General features: G+C 35.3%; 3 protein-coding genes and 2 long non-coding RNA genes across 5 annotated transcripts; 3 read left to right on the top strand and 2 right to left on the bottom strand.

The window, feature by feature from the left end:
* Positions 1–362: 362 nt before the first annotated feature.
* LOC114523201 lies at positions 363–1,973 on the top strand. Its single transcript, XR_003686990.1, has 3 exons — positions 363–517; positions 1,246–1,340; positions 1,899–1,973. It is a non-coding gene; the product is annotated as an uncharacterized LOC114523201 (long non-coding RNA).
* Positions 1,974–6,089: 4,116 nt separating this feature from the next.
* Positions 6,090–11,868, bottom strand: LOC114523202. Its single transcript, XR_003686991.1, has 7 exons — positions 11,660–11,868; positions 11,039–11,105; positions 10,376–10,486; positions 10,064–10,111; positions 8,747–8,826; positions 7,108–7,208; positions 6,090–6,181 (listed from the first exon to the last, which is right to left on the bottom strand). It is a non-coding gene; the product is annotated as an uncharacterized LOC114523202 (long non-coding RNA).
* Positions 7,037–14,533, top strand: LOC114523199 (uncharacterized protein YfbL-like). Its single transcript, XM_028544060.1, has 7 exons — positions 7,037–7,109; positions 11,680–11,882; positions 12,295–12,463; positions 12,722–12,922; positions 13,047–13,202; positions 13,493–13,786; positions 14,320–14,533. Exons 1-7 carry the CDS (start codon positions 7,070–7,072, stop codon positions 14,511–14,513), a joined length of 1,257 nt encoding a protein of 418 aa, XP_028399861.1. The 5' UTR covers positions 7,037–7,069; the 3' UTR covers positions 14,514–14,533.
* Positions 14,534–16,385: 1,852 nt separating this feature from the next.
* On the top strand, positions 16,386–18,787 carry LOC114523177. The gene is made up of 2 exons (XM_028544041.1): positions 16,386–16,617; positions 17,440–18,787. The coding sequence occupies exon 2, from the start codon at positions 17,508–17,510 to the stop codon at positions 18,465–18,467; it is 960 nt and encodes a 319-aa protein (XP_028399842.1). The 5' UTR covers positions 16,386–16,617; positions 17,440–17,507; the 3' UTR covers positions 18,468–18,787.
* LOC114523176 lies at positions 18,782–21,941 on the bottom strand. Its single transcript, XM_028544040.1, has 3 exons — positions 21,714–21,941; positions 20,926–21,226; positions 18,782–20,325 (listed from the first exon to the last, which is right to left on the bottom strand). The coding sequence occupies exons 2-3, from the start codon at positions 21,191–21,193 to the stop codon at positions 19,535–19,537; spliced, it is 1,059 nt and encodes a 352-aa protein (XP_028399841.1). The 5' UTR covers positions 21,194–21,226; positions 21,714–21,941; the 3' UTR covers positions 18,782–19,534.
* Positions 21,942–21,945: the final 4 nt, after the last annotated feature.

The following is a 21,945-nucleotide window of genomic DNA, read 5'->3' as shown; positions in this document are numbered from 1 at the left end:
AGATAGTTGAAAATTGAAAGTGAACAAGATTTCTGCACAGAGGTAATTCGATTGTTCCTTCAAAAGTTATATTAGCCTTGCAGCTGATGAGATGAAACTGTTGTAGTGACCTTGTAATACATATCAACTGCCCTGTATATATTTTGTTATTTAGTATAAAGGGGAATTTGCTGCAACTAGGATCTTTTTCATGAAAATCGTCAGTGCGGTCACAATTTGGTTAAGATTACTAAGTGAACTTTGCTTCTATACTCACTATGTGTCACCAGTAATAAATTCCTGTGGTGGTCTTTAAATGAATATAGCAACTGTATAGTTATATATAGAGGGATGAAGTATAACCATAGAATACCTGACCAAAAACTAGACAATAATTAAGATAGTTGAAAATGGAATTTTATATTAATAATGTCTTCTTATATTCAATATTTTCCTTGGTTAAGAGTGCAACATGAGCTGTAGATATGAACTTAACTGTCAGATGAACATTGGAAGTGAACAAGATTTCTGCGCAAAGGTAATTCGATTGTTTCTTCAAAATTTATATTAGCCTTGCAGCTGAAATTCTTGTAGTGACTTTGTAATACATATCAACTGCCCGGATATATATTTTATTTATTATAAGGGGGAATTTGCTGCAACTAGGATCTTTTTCATGAAAATCGTCAGGCAGTCACAATTTTGTTAAGATTACTAAGTGAACTTTGCTTCTATACTCACTATGTGTCACCAGTAATAAATTCCTTTGCTGGTCTTTGAATAAATATAGCAACCATAGTTATATATATAGAGGGATGAAGTAACCATAGAATACCTAACGAAAAACTAGACAATAATTAAGATAGTTGAAAATGGAATTTTCAAAGAGGTAATTCTTTGATTGTTCCTTCAAAATTTATATTAGCCTTGCAGCTGAAATTCTTGTAGTGACCTTGTAATACATATCAACTGCCCAGATATATATTTTGTTATTTAGTATAAGGGGGAATTTGCTGCAACTAGTAGATACTAGTTTTCATGAAAATCGCAGGGAGTCACAATTTTGTTAAGATTGCTAAGTGAACTTTGCTTCTACGCTCCCTATGTGTCACCAATGATAAATTCCTGTGGTGGGCTTGGAATAGATATAGCAACCATATATATAGAGGGATGAAGTAACCATAGAATGCTTGACCAAAAACTAACAAAAATTAAGGTAGTTCAAATGGAATTTTATATTAATCATGTGTTCTTCTAATATTCAAGATTTTCTCTGGTCAAGAGTGCAACATGAGCCGTGGATATGAACTTTACTGTCAGATGTACATTGATTGGAAAGTGAACAAGATATCTGCACTGAGGTAATTTGATTTTGTCATGGATGGTCAGCATTTGATTTTAAAAAGCCACTACATTGTCGAGATGACAACAATGAAATTGTAATTTGCTTCTATGGTCACAATGTGTGAAACCAATGATGAAACTTAATGCTATAACAGCTGAACCAGTCTGGCTGATTACTAAAATTCATGTGGTGGTCTTACAATAAATATCCACGAAAAAGACCAGCAATTACTATTTTAAACTTGGGAGAATTTTTTCTGATTTCCATGTGATTTATATTCTGTAGTACTCAGAAGGGTGGTATCCAGTTTTTCTGTGTTCAAATTAAATAGTGACATATGTCTGGGTTGAATATATATATGCATGTGACATGTACATTCTTTTTATTGAAAATGGCAAAAATATAACTGGCATAAAACAGAATGCATTCATGAATGTATTGTCTATCCATGAAAGATGACTAAACTAAAGTAAGATAATGAGTAATGTCTTTTAATAATGATGTCAGGTTGAAAATACAAACTTTGCTGCCACTTTTTGCCTAAAAGGATTGATGAAATGCTTTTTCTCTTTAGAATGAACGAAGTTGAAGAAAGTTGAAAGGCACCCCTGAAGAACCTGAGATAACATATGTGAAATGTGATCAATTATGTGACAATTTTCAAGCTTGGATTTATAAAGAGAAATTTTTCTTTGTAAAGTTTAAGAAGTTAACCTTTTTTGTCTGGTGGTGTTAGTGTTTTGATTTTGCATGTTTTTCTGTGTGCTTTCACAATTGAAAATATTTTGGCAGTTGCTTTGGTTTCAAAAATCAAGTTTCTTCTTAAACTTTTCAAAAAAACATTTAGAAAATACTTAGAGAAAAACATTAAGAAAAAATTACAGAGAAAAATTGTAAAACAAGAGAAAAATTATAAGACAAGAGAAAAATTAGCGAAAAAATATAAGAGAAAAAAACATTGTTGTTTTGATTTTACATGTTTTTCCGTGTGCTTTCACAATTGAAAAGGTTTTGGCAGTTGCTTTTGGCTTTTTCTTATACTTATCTCTTTAATTTCTTCTTAGTATTAGTATTTTTCTAAATATATTTTCTCTTACTATTTTTTTGATGAAATTCTTTTTTTTCTTTAGTGTTGAAGAAAGTTGAAAGGCACCCAGATTCATTAATTAATATATTTTAGTGTGAAATGTGATGAATTATGTGACAATTTTCAAAACTTGGGTTTATAAAGAGAAAGTCTTTGTAAAGTTTAAGAAGTAAACCTTTTTCCTCTGATGGTGTTAGTGTTTTTATTTTGCAAGTTCTTCTGTGTGACTTGACAATTCTAAATTAAACCTCTTAGTATTTTTTAGTACTTTCTCTAAGTTAAACCTGTTAGTATTATCTTTTATTTCTCTAGTTTTTTCCTTTTTTTTCTCTAGTTTTTTTTCTTTAGTTTTTTCTTCTATTTCTCTAGTTTTTTTCTAGTTAGTTTTTTTTTCTAGTTTTTTTTCTCTAGTTTTTTCTTCTATTTCTCTAGTTTTTTTTTCTATTTTTCTAATTAGTTTTTTTCTCTAGTTTTTTTTCTAGTTTTTTCTTCTATTTTTCTAGTTTTTTTTCTATTTTTCTAGTTAGTTTTTCTCTAGTTTTTTTTCTCTAGTTTTTTCTTCTATTTCTCTAGTTTTTTCTTCTATTTCTCTAGTTTTTTTCTAGTCAGTTTTTTCTCCAGTTTTTTTTTCTAGTTTTTTTTCTCTAGTTTTTTCTTCTATTTCTCTAGTTTTTTTTTCTCTAGTTTTTTCTTCTATTTGTCTAGTTTTTTTCTAGTTAGTTTTTTCTCTAGTTTTTTTTCTCTAGTTTTTTCTTCTATTTCTCTAGTTAGTTTTTTTCTCTAGTTTGTTTTTTCTCTAGTTTTTAAAAAAGAAAAATAGAGAAATAGGAGAAAAAACTATTTAATTGTCCAATTTTTTTCCAACTATATCCCTTTTTATTTTCCACTTTTCAACTTTTTCAATGTTCAATTTTTCTTTGAAACTTATGTTTTGAAACTGCAAGGGCTTGAACCCACCACCCCCACCACCGCTCATGGACTAACCACTGTCCTAACCAACTCGGCCACTGCTGCTGGTTGTGAAAGACGACAGTTTCTTATTTTACTTAATCCTTTCTTCGACTTAGGACTTTTTAAATTTTCCAAGGCTTTGAAACTCATTGTTTTGACACTGCAAAGGCTTGAACCCACCACCGCTTATGGACTAACCACTGTCCTAACCATCTGGACCACTGCTGCTGGTGGTGAAAGACAACAGTTTTTTATTTTACTTAATCCTTTCTTCGACTTAAGACTTTTTTAAATTTTCTAAGTCTTTCACCACCGGCTATCAGTGCTGGTTAGACTTAGAATTTTTTCACCTTATCCTTACAAGTCTTTGAAATTAAATAAGAATTTGCAACTTAATTTTTCACACTGCAAGGGCTTGAACCACCAACGTCAACGGACTAACCACTGCCCTAACCCACTCGGCCACCGCTACTTGTGGTGAAAGACGAAAGTTTTTTATTTCATTTAATCCTTTCCTTGGAGACTTTAAATTAAATGGGAATTCGCAACACATGTTTTGACACTGCAAGGGCTTGAACTACCACCGTTTATGGACTAACCACTGTCCTAACCCACTCGGCCACCGCTGCTTGTGGTGAAAGACGAAAGTTTTTTATTTCATTTACTCATTACCTTGGAGACTTTAAATTAAATAAGAATTCACAACTCATGTTTTGACACTGCAAGGGCTTGAACCTACCACCGCTTATGGACTAACCACTGTCCTAACCCACTCGGCCACCGCTGCTGGTGGTTCCTTTCTTTGGAGACTTTGAAATTAATAGAGGGAATACGAATTTCTGAATTTCAAAGTTTTGGAATAACGTAAAGTGCCCTTTTTCACCATTGTTTCTACCTCTAGACTATAAGCGCTTGCTAAACGCAGCGTGTTTGACTTCGTCAAGAGCAGTACGTGTTTATCATAGCAGTTATATTATTGATCTTAAGGAAAGCAAAGAGAAGGCAATGCATTTCAACCATTCATATGAGGGATTGTTGGAGCTAATGGTTACGGTGCAATGGACGACCGTCTAGGGCAGTAGCCTTAACCACTCGGCCACCGCATCCTGTGTTGATACTAGCCATAAAATAATACACTTTATTACTTGAAGGCAAAATTGACGACTTTTTTAATGTTTCAAAAACTAACAAAATATGCTCTAAAATCAAAGATATTAGTCTTAGGAAGCAATTTTTAGCATTTAAGACACTTTTTGAACAGTTGAAAAAGTCGTCAAAATTGACCAAAATGGTAAAGGGTAAGCCTTACATTTTGGTCAAATTTGACGAATTTTCAATGTTCCAAAAACCAACCAGATATGCTCTAAAATGAAAAATATTAGTCTTAGGTAGCCATTTTTAGCATTTTGAGACAGTTCTTGAATACGTGAAAAAGTCGTCGAAATTGACCATATTGGTAAGGGGTAAGCCTTACCATTTTGGTCAAATTTGACGATTTTTCAATGTTCTAAAAACCAACCAAATATGCTCTAAAATGAAAGATATTAGTCTTAGGAAGCCATTTTTACCATTTTAAGACAGTTTTTGAACAGTTCAAAAATGTCGTCAAAATTGACCAAAATGGTAAGGGGTAAGCCTTACTATGTTGGTCAAAACTGACAATTTTTTCAGGGTTCCAAAAACCATCCAAATACGATCTAAAATGAAAGATATAAATCTTAGGAACCAATTTTTAGCATTTTAAGACAGTTCTTGAACAGGTGAAAAAGTCGTCAAAATTGACCACATTGGTAAGAGGTAAGCCTTACCATTTTGGTCAAATTTGACGATTTTTCAATGTTCCAAAAACCATCCAAATATGCTCTAAAATGAAAGATATTAGTCTTAGGAAGCCTTTTTTACCATTTTAAGACAGTTTTTGAACAGTTCAAAAATTCGTCAAAATTGACCAAAATGGTAAGGCTTACCCCTTACCAATTTGACGAATTACGATTTACCCTTACGACGAATTACAAGATTTACCCTTACCATTTTGGTAGTTTGACCACTTTTTCAACTGTTCAAAAGTTGTCTTAAAATGCTAAAAATGGCTTACTAAGACTAATATCTTTCATTTTAGAGCATATTTGGTTTGTTTTTGGAACACTGAAAAATCGTCAAAACTGACCAAAATAGTAAGGCTTACCCCTTACCAATGTGGTCAATTTTGACGACTTTTTGAACTGTTAAAAAAACTGTCTTAAAATGCTAAAAATTGCTTCCTAAGACTAATATATTTCATTTTAGAGCATATTTGGTTGGTTTTTGAACAGTTCAAAAGTCGTCAAAATCAGTGACCAAAATGGTAAGGGGTAAACCAATAAAATATGCTCTAATATGAAAGATATTAATCTTAGGAAGCCATTTTTAGCATTTTAAGACATTTTTCAACAGTTCAAAAAGTCACCAAAATTGACCAAAATGGTAAGGGGTAAAGCGTTAGCATTTTGGTCAAAAGTGACGACTTTTTCAATAATATTCTTGTATGTTTGCATGTTTACATGAATAAGTAATTTATGCTTGTAGGCACACCACGTAAGTATTTAATACTGCAAACCAAATATGCTCAAAAACCAAAGAGGTTAGTCTTAGGAAATATTTATAAGCCATTTTTACCATGGTAACACATTTTTAGAAACTTTTCAAAACTCGTCAATTTTTGCCAAAATGGAAGGGTACACTTACCTTTATGGCGCAAATTGATGAACGACCTATGCTAGTTGATCAAATCTATCCTAGAACTGGTCTGTGGGCGTATGCAATCATTGACGATCCAAAACCTGTACCAAAAATAGAATAGATTGAATAGAAGGCAAATACACGTAAAGAACAAACTTTTATCATGCAGGACAGCTTCTCCCCTTTTATATGGATACGAAAAAAAAAAAAAATTAAATGCTATGTCTATGAGAAAAAATTCTACTTCATTGGTCGTTGATAGTGGATCGCAGAGCATCGGCGACTGTTTGCGTGTGATGAAATGATAAACGCGTGGACGAAGTTAGGCCGTTTAGCTTAAACGGTGGTTAAGTTCAAATTAGAAAGCAAGTCTATCGTTTTATTCAAGAAGCAAACTAAATGTTTTTAACCTTAATACAAAGATACTGTTTACAACTACATATTCAGGGCATAAAATTCAAGTTGATTCATTCAAGAGAGATGTAAGAGTGTTATTTAATTTTGACTTATCCACCGTTTAAGCTAAACGGCCTTCATACAACCGGGCCCAGGATAAAGCGGGGTCTCAGAATTTGATGGAAACTCAATTTAGTCGCATTACATATCAATCGGGAAGGCTTTCAAACAATCCTATTTTCGCTTTCAGGCAGTGGTAACTGATAATCGACCACCTATGCGACATGCGTGACTTTGCGATAAAGTTCGATACCCGGTCAGTAGATTTAATTTTACCAGAGTACCAGGTAATCTGTTAATCATTTAAAGGTCACTCCCTTCAGACCTAAATACTGTAAGATGCCGTAATGATTGAAAAATAAGCCAGGAAAATATCTCACACATTTAAAAATTGACTTAAAAAAACAAATCCTATCTGATGTAACAAGCTTAACGCGTATCAATCTATGATCTTAAATACTTTGACCGCCCGACTCAGTCACTGTCAAAGTTGGTGTTTCTGTTGTGAGGGCACAACGCAGTTGGATACGAAAATGAAGTTTTTCAAAGAAATACTGACTTTGCTACTTACAGGTTAGTTTGTCTTGTAAATCAATTGTTTCCGATTCTTTGCTGGAATTCTTTGAAATTTGTTGTGACCTTGACAGCAATTTTAATACATCTGCGCGTAATCTGAATGATCAAAATATTGTCAAACGCGAATTAATGTGCCTGCGTCTATAAAGACTATATGTATTCTACTGAATATGTTATATATGACGTGTGCGGACTGCTTTACGCATGTATGATAAATATATTTTCATCAATGAACAGTTAGCTGGGCAGTGTGTAATTGCCAACATCTAGATCGATATAAAATGTTTAACAAAATATATACGCAGACGTTTTTAGCTGATAAGATTGACATCACGCATGCAACTGTAGTCTGTCACGAATTCCCACCAAAGCCATTGAAGTTTACGATAAAATTCAACTGTTTATAAGCGTTAACTGCATGGGAATAATTAACAAAGATCTTTGAGATCAAAGTATCAAATTAACCATTCAACCACATTCATTTTCCTTTTTTTCCACATGTTTTTGAGAAGTGTGTCTCTCTTTACTTTTCTATCTGTGAGGGTTTTTTAGGCATATTTTATATAATTTCTGATCAAGTGGGGAGTGCTTGAATTTTTTTACGCTAGAGTTGACGAAGGAAAACGATACGAAATTGCACACATTGTAACATTCTTGTAACTAAAGAACCCTCTCATGCAATCAAGAACCTACAATCACAGTTAAAGTTCACGACGATTGTGCTATAAAAATCCATGCATTAATAGGGTCAAGTTTGTTTTGTATTTCCCCAGGCAATTACGCCACTGTATATAACCAAGTTTCAATTAACACGTTTTTTCATGTCACACATGGACAACTGAACCTAACCGACTATTATTAACTCCTGTATTCAAAAAGCTCACTCACACTCATACTCATCGAGTGTGACATATAAATTTCGTTAATGCTGATCAATGAGAAAGTTCTCTCTGAATAGATGAAAAGATATAAGGTAAATCACGGAAAATCAAGCCCCTGTTCGGCTGAAAATACCGCCATTGAAACGTTATGAGAAGATTAAGATCTCCCACTCAATGAGTTTGAGTGTGAGTGAGCTTTTAGAATACAGGCGTAAGAGTTTTTTGTGTACGGAAACACAGTTAACTCCGCAATACGCTAGAGCAAATGAGAACGCTACACTTTCCTATAGGAAAGTCAGCCTTATTTAATAGTTTAATCTCATATTCCTGGTTTTACTGCATGGAACCATATAGGAGTATATTTGTGGGTAGAACACGTCGAACTCTCTAGACTTATAGTTCCCTGTTATAAATGAGATCGAAAATCATAGTTTAGTTAAGGTTTCCTCCTGGACCTCTTGTGAGGTTTTTTACAGGTACGTTTTATCACAAGAAGAAATAATTCTACCGCGTTTGATAAGAATATAATTAGTTTAAACATATATCAGGTGGCCTAAAAATAAAGCGATTGTATGATAAAGGCATAATAATTAAAATGGAATTATTCGACTCAATTAATAGTGGAGTTAATTACCTAGATTTAAATACAATTCGCACGAGAAATTGTTTTCAAGAAAGCTATTTCAAAACTATCTGACAGAAACGCGGTTAAAGAGGAAATACAGGGACGATATAAACAGACCATAAACTGACCTTGCAACCGCAAATTTTTGTCGATTTATAATCTTGCGTAATGACGCTGGATGAATATTAGCGCAAGAACCAGAACAACACTAAATAAGGAAACGGCAAATTCGTTATTTACACGAGCAGAAAGCTGCACGCAAGGTCATGGAATAACTTATAGTACGCGCGTGTTGATTGGTCGAGAAGGGTGTTTCTATAATTGTATCATTGAACTGTATAGACTTTTCCCGCTGAAATTGACAAGCGAAGTAATGTAACGAAAATTTGTAATTGAATCGAATTTGCGATTATTTCTCGTTCTCCCAAACTCCCACGCGTGTCTCTATTACTGCTTCATAGAAATACGGAAAATGTTTTCTATTTCTTAAAATGAGAGATCAGTGTATTTAGAGAAACGAAGTGCTTTCATATTATTCTCGTTATATGGCTAGCTGTAGCATGGAATGCGGTGTATTTACGACTTCTAATTTAACTCGAGGATGTGCGAGCAACATTATCATGATCTGCAAAGCATTCCACCGACTGTTGATTCGCTTCCAAATATGCATAGGATTCTCCAGAATAAATATAGCTGCATGCATGCACGGATTAAAAACGCCTGACGTTTTTTTGCTGGAGGTCCTGTTAAGGTCAAGGTGTTTACTACATGCAGGACAAAACATGAACTACGTTTCTTCATGGATAGTTTTACAGTGTCCGTTTTTCTTCAGGATTAAATGAGTTCCTATAAGGTTGCCCATTCCCTCCGGCAGTATACGTATCGGTGTCTCATTAGATTAAAATATTCTACTATACACGAGGAACGAAACCTGAACTAAACTAACTCTATAATATTTATATACTTATTACTTAATTAGTTTTTTTATCAACTGTTCTCACTCTAAAGAATTAGTAGAGATCATGTTATTCTGTGTTACCAGGGGTGGAAAGCCAAGCTACACTAAGATTGCTTATATACTGAATAGCTCAATCGGTCTTTAACTGTTTTCCCTGAAGATTCAGTAGGAATCAGTGTTATCGTATAGTATAGGGGTCAGCATCAAATTTGTTGCTATTCATGCTAGCTAGCGGTGCAGTATGATTTTATAGATCAAGCTGGTGCTACCCGCTCCTAACAGCTAACACAGAGGTGAACTTATACCGATCTTTTTAAGGATCAAAACGGCCTCACTATGCGAGAGTAGTTTTATCGCATTAAATGTGAATCGTGATTAATAAAAGGGATGTACGCATTCATTCAGACATTTAAAATTAGATCGGGAAGCCTGTTCACGATAAAGACAATTATGACAAATTGGTCCAGATTTGTCTGAGCTGACGTACCTCGAACTTTTTATCTTGTTAAGCACAAAAATAAGCAGCGAACGTTATCTGCAGGACAAAAAAAGATGAGTTGGTTAAAGGTGGCTCGTTTGGATGTTGGTAAATGTTCTGTCGTATTTGAGGTAGAAAACCTCTCAAAATTCCACGCAACTCGAGCGAGGGGAATTTAAAAGGCAAACTATGTAGAAACAGTATATATCTATAATCATTAAAAATAAATCAATTGAAATGATTAAAGGGAATGCAAGTATAATTATTTCGACTGTTCTTAAAGACTTCTTAAAATGAAATAAGACTATAGATATCGCTTACCTTATATAGAGTAAAATCCCGTTTTTACCGAAAAATGTTAACAGCATATTTCAACAACTCAATTCAGAGGAACGGAACTGTTTTGTATATTCTCTGATACAGCAGGATGATCTAATGGAATGTTAAAATCAAGTGTGCATTTCTAGCATAACTAGTGGAATTGCAAGAACAAATTAGATTGTTATGATTCATTTATATTGAAGTGTTATAATACACGTCCAATGTCACAGCTTACAAGAATATTACTGAAACCTGAAGCAACACCTACTTACAACTTGATTTACCTCAACAACAGGTCAAGTTCATAACATTATACCAAGACCTATCACAAACACGCTGCTAAAGTTGCTCGGGACGGATTAACGATACAGAAAGATCGTGACGAATCTCAGCTGGATTACCTATTGGCCATTGTCTCTTGAGTGTTTAGCACATGAGTTTCACAGTTTAAAACAGGCATTTTTTAAACCTTGACACGGTGGCGGTAGGTCTGAAAGCTAGACAGAACACCTTGAAACTGCCTTAATCCAGTATACTTGATAGTACACTCTAGCTTGCCATAAGTCCGCTATAGTAAGAATGTTTTATCGCGGGCTTCAGCGGATACTGAGCTTTATCGGCCATATGTGCAGTGAAAAAAGCCTGATTGATAATATTTCTTACCTCTAAATCCTGAAGTGTAAATCTTCAACGGAAATATAATAACTTGGATGTAAAATGTGGCGCCAACCTGCGGGCAATTCAAGGAAAATAATGTGCAAACGTTGACTGAAAAGTTAATGCATTAAGAACTACTAAAAGTCTATTCTCATTGTTAGATTTTAATATTAGCCCAACTTCAGTCTTGAACTGAAGTATATAGATGAATATTGATCCAGTGTTACTACAGGAGGAAACCTAAACTAAACTGACTGTATTTATACTGGATAGTTTTATCAGTTCTAAACTGTTCTTTCTAAAGGTGCCTGCAGCTTATTTAGATCATCTCTTATTGATCCAGTGTTACTACAGGAGGAAACCTAAACTAAACTAACTTTATTTATACTGGATAACTCTATCAGTTCTAAACTGTTCTTCCTAGATGTCCAGTAAGGATCATCTCTTATTGATCCAGTGTTACTACAGGAGAAAACCTAAACTAAACTAACTTTATTTATACTGGATAGCTCTATCAGTTCTAAACTGTTCTTCCTGAGGGTCCAGTAAGGATCATCTCTTATTCGGATACAGTGTTACCACAGGATGAAACCTAAACTAAACTAACTTATTTATCCAGTGCTATACCTCCGAATTCTTGTATTTAGTTGCCACAGCAACAGCGTGTGACGTCATGAAGGATATCCATAGCGATTCAATACAAACACTACGATACACGCTGAGAAAATTCTCCAAACCACGTCATCACATCACCAATCCGCGTGGTAAAGAAAGGGCAAGGAAATACATCAGAAAAATATTTGCCAACTCTGGGCTACATGTTTGGTCAGAGTATATTGACACGCAGCCGGTGAGATTTTTAGAACGAAAAGTCAAAAGTATTTAGCGCTCAAACGCGATCAGGAATGCGATTTGTTTCAGTAGCAAAGTAAATACTAGCGAATTCTACTTGTGGATTTGTTCATTTTATAAAATTGTTTTGACGAAAGAAAGTAATTTCACTTTAATTTGGAACCATTTCGAAGTATTTTTTCAAAGTACGAATTTCAAAATTTCAAAATTTTGAGATCTTACAAACCAATATATTTTCACTTCAAATGTATTGTTTTCATGAAAGAACGTGATTTTCACTTAGTTTTGAACTATTCTTAAAAATACTATATAATCGCTTCAATATTTTGTCGGTTCTACCTTAACAAAGGCTAATTACTATTGGAACGAGTATCCTGTTTGTCTGTAATAAACTCTTTCTTCATTATCAGTATTTACGAGGTGAAAACATTATTGGGATGTTGAGAGGGAAACACACAGGAACCGCAGACGATAGGATTGTGATTGTGGGCGCGCATTACGACACAACCAGCCGAACAAGAGGTGTTGACGACAACGGTTCGGGTGTGACTGCCTTACTGCAGGCTGCAAAACAGATAGGTAGGAAATATCCTCGAGATTGATAGCAATTGAAATGGAATTCCAATAGATGGCAAAATAGATTTTGCTATGGACACAGTAGTTGACTGATGGTTGCATCCCGTATAAAGGGCATATCGCACACGACAAATGCAAAACATTTCAAAACCCTCGACGTTTTCCACACCTAGTTTCTTAGTTACCACACCTAGTTACACGTCGCTTGACCTTGTCAAACAAAAACGAATATATAGTTATTCTTTTCCGTTTCCCACTTAGGAAAATCTGGCTGTCGTTTTAAAAACACGATTCTTTTTGTGGCCTTCGACTTCGAAGAGGACACGGCAGAGTCTGAGCATCCTATACCGTTTGGAAGTCAATATTTCGTACAGAATCTGACCGAGTATCTTAGCCAGACGGGTGGCACAGTGAAAGGAGCGATTATTCTCGAGATGTTAGCAAACCACAATACATCCAAAGGTAATCAATCATGATCTGCTTCTATTGTGGCCACAGAAAACAACATCAAGTTTACCAAAAGAAATTGCTATTCCTTAACGTTTACTCAATCAGACAAAGACTGAATGAAAGTGATCTCTTTTAGGTTCTCAAGAATTTCCACCCATGTTTTCCTTCATTTCCCCTGAAACGTATAAAGAAGTCACACTTGATGGAAACAGAGGAAATTTTCTAGCCGTTATTGGTAGGAGAAGAACAGATGAAATTATTATGAAATCGCTGGCACAACACTACGAAAGAGGTAAATTTACAATCCTGATTCTTATAAAGACAAATTTAAACTACAGGAAATAAAACTTAGGAATGAAACGTAAAATAGTTTAAGACTAAACCTAGTTTAAACCTAGTTTAAGTAAATTTAATTTGAAGAAAATTGACGGTTAATCACAGACGTTTTACATGCCCTAATTCTATAAATTCGTCTAATGGTGCTTGGGTGTTTAGGTGCCGGCTCAGTAAAATGATCGTTTCTATTAATTCACTATTGATTCTCATACATTACGTGATATGGTTTCTATAATTCTATTCCAGACAGGAATTTCAAAATTCAACTCGTGCCTATTCCTCTCTCGGGACGTCCGTCCCAGTCTCCGTACTCCGAGAATCTGCGAGATTTCTATCGGAGCGATCACTTCAATTTCTGGGAAAATTCTGTTACGTTTCCAGCGGTAATGGTCACGGACACGTCAAATTTCCGAGGAGATATGGCCAAATGCTATCACAGAAGATGCGACAGTATGAAACATATCGACTGGAGTGACTTGGAATTCTTGAGAAGGAATACCGACGCTGTCATTAAAGCCACTTTGGAGCTCGGTGAAAAAGGTAAGCGCATGTAGATGACAAAACGGCAGATCTCTCAATTTTGCTCAGAGGTTAATCAATGAGTGGCTAACAGTATAATATATGTTCCAGGGTGTGAAATGACATTTTGTATATTATGATAGGCGCATAAGGCTATTCAATGAAGAACATAATATATTGCTTAAAAACGTTTTTCTCTAGTTTGTATTCATTTGGAAACATAGCAAATCGATGTTTTACTTAAAGAAATATAGCATTTCAAAATGCAAAGCATTTAAATTGCGGAACGTACACCACCATTAGCCATGCTGTGAATCAAACTGGATTGTATAAATTGTTCCACAACTTCAATTGTTCAAACGGGATATTTTGAAAGCACCTGCCGCCATTTTGGTACTGCAGATTCGGAGTGAATTACAAAATTAGAATATCGGCTATTTAGCATCCCCAATGATGATTAAATGCTCTCAGTCGACTTGAATTGTAGTGAAACTGAATGGATATCTTTCTTTCAGCAAATTTGTTGACGAGTCTCCATTTGTTATAACTTCTAGTGACAGGTCATTCCAACAACATTCGCCATCCGATCAAAAAGACAAATGCAGGACTATTGACTTCAACTAAAACTGTTGATGCCGAAACAAAGACGGAAGACGACCAAGCTATAGTTTTCAATAGCTATTCTCAAGTGGTCTCTTACACAGTTCTGACTATATTTTTAACCCTTATCAACTGTACATTTGTATAAGATAAAATTTGATAACGTGCATGCATGTATATAATTTGATGACGTGTATTATACAGAACTTCAGTTGCCTCACTGCTAATAATATATATATAATATATATATATATATATATAATAATATATATAATAAATATAATAACTTAATCTTAAACTAACGAGTAAAATTGTCAGTTTTTCAAACAGAATAACACTAAATTCTGAACATTATTATCATTTTATAGTTTCACAAAAGAGACCAACATATCGTTTCAACAAAAAATACTTTCGTTCGCAATATACTAGAAAGCTCGTTTGCTTCAGTACATTTAAAACACTTATCTCGGAATTGGTTTCGATATATTTTCTGCTTATTTCAGTTCAAGCTAAGCGTATAACTTAGGCTTCGTATAACATGCAGGCTCTTGCATAAATAGACCGTTTCAGCTTGCATGCAAATTAACCCATTTCAGATGTTGTGACCATGGAATAGCCAATGAAACTTAACATTTTAGACCATGTGATTTGAAATGGGTTAATTTGCATACAAGCATAAAACGTTTATTCGAGATTGGAGCCTTAAATAAAGTTTTACGTACTTTAAAGTGAATAAAGTCAAATAGAATTTCCTGGGGGCTGGCGCGTTACACACGGAATAAAATTGAGTTAGATTGTTATTCTGGTATCTGGAAGAGCATCTAGAATGTTTGTTAATTCTTAAGGACTGCCAGTTTATTTTTTCATATATAGGTCGAGAACTTCGTCATAACATCAACAATTTTAATCGTCTGGCGTTGGATTGCGATAGATAGAGATTTCACTTCAAAGATAAGATATACAAATTGCATATTGTATGTATTTCTTCTCTGTATATTTGCATTTTTATATCCCAATACCCCATACAATGGGCCTAAGAATTCCTGCTGTATTGTCAAAGTCCTGGAGTAAATAATTCAAGAGTCGTATAGCTTTTAATAATACAAAATACTTGTCTTAGAGTGTCCCGCTAAGAACAGCTGTATTCACAGAGTTGTTTAGCTTTGCAGGACGATGCAGTCTTGGTGGCCGGTGAAAACAATTCAGTTACGAATATTTATTATGTTTTATTGCATAAACTTTCATGCAAATAATGTTCCTTTAAAATGATGTGATAATGGAAGGGGTGTGTATAACTGGTGTTATAACAGGGGGGTGTTATATTCGTGTATTATTTATGAATTCTGCATCCAATTTTGCGAGAGGTATATATATATATACGTTCATTCATAAGCCTATATACGTAACATTACTAGTTTGGAAGGGCAGCATTGCAAATGCCTGGTCAATATGATTACCTCTGCATGAATGGAGCCCCTAGGTCGCCCAAACACAGTGCCCCCCTCTAAATTAATATCGGTGTCTTTTTATCCAAGAAATTCATATCATTAAAATTGGAACTAAGTGAAGAGTTACTTCAAAACCAACTACAAGGTCTTCTGCATCGGGCGAAGCAAGAGTCATTCAAGGGGTTCGCTATGTATTTAGTTGACTTTTGTAAAATATAATAAAATTAAAAGGTCTATATTATAATTTCTCTTTGCGTATAATTGTGTACCGAACATCGTGTAGCTTATGTCATGACCTAAAAACCTACTCAATTCATACTTTTAAAATGAGTATACATACACGCTGTCGCAATAAAACAGAATCAATTATCGACGTTAAAATCAATTTTGTCAGGGTTGTTATATTTAAATACGAATATAATTGATGTAAATTAGGTAGCCGAGCGATTTTCGCTAGAATAATCTAGCTATTTCATCCGACAGGTCGCACGCATGAAACGTGAAAAAGTAATCAAATTCTACGGCTTTTTAAGTACAAAACAATGACAAAATTCCTTTTTCCCCCGCTCAATACTAGAAAAGGCTCTTGCAGTCTTAAGTAAACAAATACACAATAGTTTGAAAGTATTATATTTGTCTATTTTCGTGCTCAAAACCTGCTGGTGTAATAATTATATACACGTAAAAACAATTCAGTTGTATCATGAATTTTTTATTAGTACAGTTAATATGGAAACAGCGTAGATAAAAACATTTCTAGATGTTTATCAACTTGTCACAAAGTCTTGCCTGAACCTAAATTCGGTAGGTATAGTTTGTTTTATGTTTTAGACTTTATAATTTTAACACAACATAGATTTTACTGAATGTAATATTATTCTTATTATCAAAACAATTAAACAAATAGTATTAACTTTGGCGACTGTCTAGTCTGAAAGATATATGAAGAAAACAAACTCTATGCCTATATGGATGTGCTTTGCGGATCGAATCATTTTGTAAATTTCAGTTTCAGTTGTAACAGTTTAACTGCAGCATTTTCACTCTCTTTATAGAATTGAAACTTTCTTATTAGAAACTGAATTTCGAGTTTATTGCATAAAAATTTCAACGAGATTGATGAACGTGTCTTAAACATGAAATATTGTGACTCAAATATATACGTTCCTAATTTCGCTTCTATTTTCATTTTAATTATGCTGAAAATATTGCACAAAAAAATATCGTCAGACAAACCGGAACGCTTATCGAAACCCTGGTCAAAAGTTGCAAGAACTCCACTGAGTCACGTTCGACAGTCAATATTTTGCATGATTCAACACTTGTTTGCTTCTAGGCTTTCGCCCATTTCAGCAGTTTTTACTAATAAGGAGCTCCTTCGCATCAACTCTCAATCATCCTTATTTAGAAAGGGCCTCATATCTTGAAAACGAGTCTCAAATTTCCAAGACCCAAGAAAGGCAACGGCGCAACGCATTTCCTCCGTTTCACATTAATCATTGATCGAACATAGTGAAATTTCTTCCAAAATTAAGTGGTACCCGTACTTGTAGTTTTTTATATTACTTTCCATGCAAGTAGAAACTGTCTTTCAATAACAACTGCGTATTTTTGCTCCGCTTACAGACAGTTACCAGAAAGTACTTACAGACAGTGCCACATCTTTAAAGAGCCGAACACTTGAGTTTCGAGGAATGAACTTCGAGGAAAAGGAAGCTGGCTTCAGCTACACGGAAAAGTTGGGGTTTGATGAAGATTTGTCGACGGACAGATTGACCCAGTCTTGGAATGGTTTTACCAACACCGACTCCAGGAATAGTCATGAACTGCAAGCTCGTAGTTTTGACAAGAAAAGCAACGCATTTTCAAAAAATTCCATGCGAAATCAGCACTCAAAAAGTTTCGAAGCAGCGGAGAGGAAATTGTTAAAAATGCCAAAAACTTTCCCCGGAGTAAAAATCACAGAAGTGGCAGAGAAAAGCGAGGAACCTCAGCCGCCACCAGAGAAGGTAGAAACCGAAAGTCGATATGAGGCAAAAATGACCTTAGACGACATCGAAAAGGTCCTAAATTCCGGAAGGGGACGAAACTCCGGGGTAAAAAGCCGCAGGGAGGAGAAACTTCCCAGACTTAAAGTAACAAAAGCGAAACCCGAAGTTTCGAATGAGGGCAAATCGGGCAACATCAACCCGCAAGGGGCTTCGCATGCCTTCAATTGTGCCAGAATGCTGACAGAGCTAAACGAGGTTTGCTCCTTGAAAACTACGGGTGTTGCAGGCGATCAGAAAAGCGATGAGAATCTCTTACCACTAAGAAGAGTTCATGAAGCCAGGCGAAACAGTGCTTTCACACCAAGAGAGAGACCACATCATCACAGATGTCGAAGTCTTCCTAATTTGAGCACACATGAACTCCCGAAGCGGTTTTTCGTGAAGTTAGATCCGCTACGAGCATCGGCGACGCCCGTTAATCTAAGTTCCTGGAATGAGACTTCGCGACGTTGTCGAGTCTTGTCGGAAAACTTCGATAAACTGGATCAACTGGGAATCGAACCGAGTGAGAAGGAAAGAAAAGCCCTGATTGGTCAATGGATAAGAGAGACCAGCCAATTGGATTTCCGGGATAGTCATGTGACCACAGAAGTTGAGATATGACCACTGACCTGGTTATATAACCACGCTTCAAATCTTAGTCAAAGACAAATAACTTGTCGAATTATGCGGAGCGCGAGTCATTTCGTAACATATGTAGTACGACTAAAAAAACCAATTTAGACTACAGCAGATGCATTTCCTTCGTTTAATTTGGAGGGTGAGATTTTTTACAATATTAAATACCATAAATTACATTTCCTGACCTTTAAGTCTCCCTTAGTGGGCGGATCCCTCTTAGTGGGCGGATCCCTCTTAGTGGGCGGTCCTGCACCTGAATGTATTGCTGTTCGAAAACTTTTAAATAAACGAACTGTGGTTAACAGGCATATGAAAAGATGTTATTTCTTTATTCTAAGACTTCATGTTATTTTAGTGTATTTCCTCTTATTAGTTTCGCAGTCGGTAAGATGTACAGCTGTAATCTCTGACTCTTTCACTATGCGCTTTCAGTATGAGGAGACACAGAAATATGCATATTGATCAAATGATCTATTTTATATCTCAGATATTTAGTGATGTACATAATTATCCAGTCATACACCTTTTACAATCACAAACATGCAATGTGCAACATGCAAACAAGCAATAATAGCTTAATTTATTTAACATTGCTCAACGTCTCAATTCAACAAAAATAGCCATTTTTGACATGAACTTTTCCACTTAACTACCAAACTACAAAACGAATACTTGGAAACCAAGTTTAAGAGTTTCTCATGCTACTGATTGATCTTACACTACAATGAGTGATTACTCCAGCTATGGAATTAGGAATACTTAAATTAGAAAGGCGGGAAACCATCTGAAAATGACCTTTTTCAGGTGTAAATAAAATTAAAATATATTACAAATTTGAGAATTTTCAGGGCTCCCAATCAAACTTTGCAGTTTTGCTTATTCTAGGATAATCTACTGGCTTGTTGTGTTGAACTTAATGTAAAGTTCAAATTTGAAAAAATAGAGATTCAGTTATAGTATAACTGTGGATTCTAACAATTTTTTGACAGGCATCACTTGCTAATAACACAATAAATCATTCATATACACAAAAACCATTATGATTATCACTAAGCAAAGAGCTGTAACCCATAAGGATTATCTTTCAACTTTTGCATCAAACACTGCACCCGTTCTGCCGTTTTATCCAACTTTAGTCCATTGTGTTGAGCCAGCATATTACATTCTGGCATAAAGTAATTACGGATACGATGATTACGCAATGCTCGCCTCAGGTTCTCTAAAATCTCCAGAACCCGTGCTGCCAACTTGTCCAGCACCCAGTCCCCTTCGGACGCATGCGCACGCAAGTTCCACAGAAGTAAAACATCTACAAGTTTATGGGTGACTGGATAGTGTATGTATTTCTCGCACAGTAGATGAAGGAGCCTTCGAACAAGCAAACGAGTCCCACCAGCGGCGTCCATATGAACAAACGCCTCATTCTCGATCATCAACAATGACACTTGCCAAAGGGTTTGACGAGGGTCCTCAGACCCAGGTCCCCACGACCCATTTGCAGTCAGTAGGATATTCTGCACATTAAAGGGAACATCAGTTCTAAGGCAGCGAGGCCGGATTTCTATCTCAACAGCTGGTATAATATACACAACAATAATTCCATTTAATTTGGATTTCATTTGAAATCGAAATTTGCTGCTCTTCAAGTCCTCTTCGCAGACACGAACACAGTCCAGGATATGGTGAGAATGGAGCTCGGTTATCGCTTCATACCCCAGTTTTTTTATCCACCGATGTATCGCAGGTTGTTCAAGGAAGCCTTCATTGTTCAAGCAGTTGTACCATGGGACAGCCCAGTCATATGGTAAGCTTTGATTGGCTAACTCCAGATGGGAAAATCCTTGTTAGGAAGGATGAAAAACAAATTACTAAACACTTTCAAGAGAGCATCCATACAATCTATTTTTTTCTCTTTAATATCATAAAAAAACTTGGAGATCTTAATCTTTAATACCCTTCACTCAACAAGAATAAAACTTAGCAACTCTTACAGACTTGCACCATACTCATTAACTTAGCAACTCTTACAGACTCATACGCATTCATGTGATACTCATTCAATATCGCAAGCTCTACTGTGACATTGGATTGCAGAGGCATAATATTTTTTTCATTTAATAGTGTCCATCCACTGGGCACTGAATACCACACTGGATAGATTAAGGACAGGACAGTTTAACAGAACAGAACAGAACTAGATGGGTCAACTTAAGTACATTTTCACTCCACCTATCAGAATCTCAAGCTAATGGATTATTAAACAGAATTATCAATTGCTTATTATTATTTCTGAACTTGTGAATGCAATAATTTTGGTTTTTAACTTAGACAATTTTATTTGTAAGCAGATGTGAAATCAAATGGCTAAGAATCAGTTGAGCAATTTGTGCATCATACTGGGTTCCCTTTGATGGATTAACAAAAAAGTGAATAAACATACCCTCTTCAACTGAATCAACCACTTCGACCATCCTCTCCAAACTTTTAAGAACGGCCGAAACTTCATAATGTTGTGAGGTTACTCCTTGTAAAAATATATCTGTCACCGGTTTAAACACTATGGCTTTTTCCTGGTCGCATTCTTGCATCTTGGCAAGAATAATATTGACATTCAAGACTATTTCCTGCTGAGTAATGGCTTGATTCTCCACAGAGATTTTCTTGCAGTGCAATGAGTGTAGAGCTTTATTCAGTCCTGAGAGCTCCATGTTTAAATGATTTTCAAATGATGATCAGATGATCTGAAAGAAAACGATAATATTAAACGGCTGAAAATCGATAAGCAATTGGGCAAGCATTACACGAGGCAAACCAAGGCTGTTGCTAGCGAACCCGACCAGGTCGAGGGAAACGTACAACTTAAATATTTAGTTTGTACAACAGAAAACGAATATACTAGCTTGAAATTAAGACATAAATATCTGGGATTTACAAATCGACTTATGAACACAACCTTCGATTGAAACGTACTAATGGCAGATCAGAGTTCAAATCCAGTGGAAGAGCACTCCCTATTTAATAATCAGTGAGCTCTAAGCAAATATATACAGTAATGATCGTTTGTTTTGTAAACCATTGCTTTCCCCACTCTGACATCAAGATACACGTAATAGAGAAATCAGAGAATTTTCACAACATATTATAGAGTTGAACGCTCTCCCACATAGGCAGAGCAAGCTGATATCACAATTACGTAAACCTGTCAATATATTATTGTGAATTTTATACCTTATATCCCCGAAGTTTAATACTGCAACATTTGTAGCAAACGTTGGGAATACTGTGACACAATTGCGACAAAATAATGCGAATTTTGTACGAATAAAACCTTCACATTGTGGTCTTGTTGACTGCAGTCAGCGATCCAAAATTCGTAGCGAAAGTCGGGTGAAGAGATCGAGAAAATTTCCAGCAATGCAGCCAAATACTTCGACATGCAAATTGCACGTTCGTGGTTCGT

This window comes from Dendronephthya gigantea, unplaced genomic scaffold (assembly GCF_004324835.1).
Source record: "Dendronephthya gigantea isolate DGI-Jeju-01 unplaced genomic scaffold, DenGig_1.0 000026F, whole genome shotgun sequence".
In the NCBI taxonomy this organism is placed as follows: Eukaryota; Metazoa; Cnidaria; class Anthozoa; order Malacalcyonacea; family Nephtheidae; genus Dendronephthya; species Dendronephthya gigantea.
The sequence above is the reverse complement of the archived record's forward strand: the minus strand, read 5'-3'. Positions and strand labels throughout refer to the sequence as shown.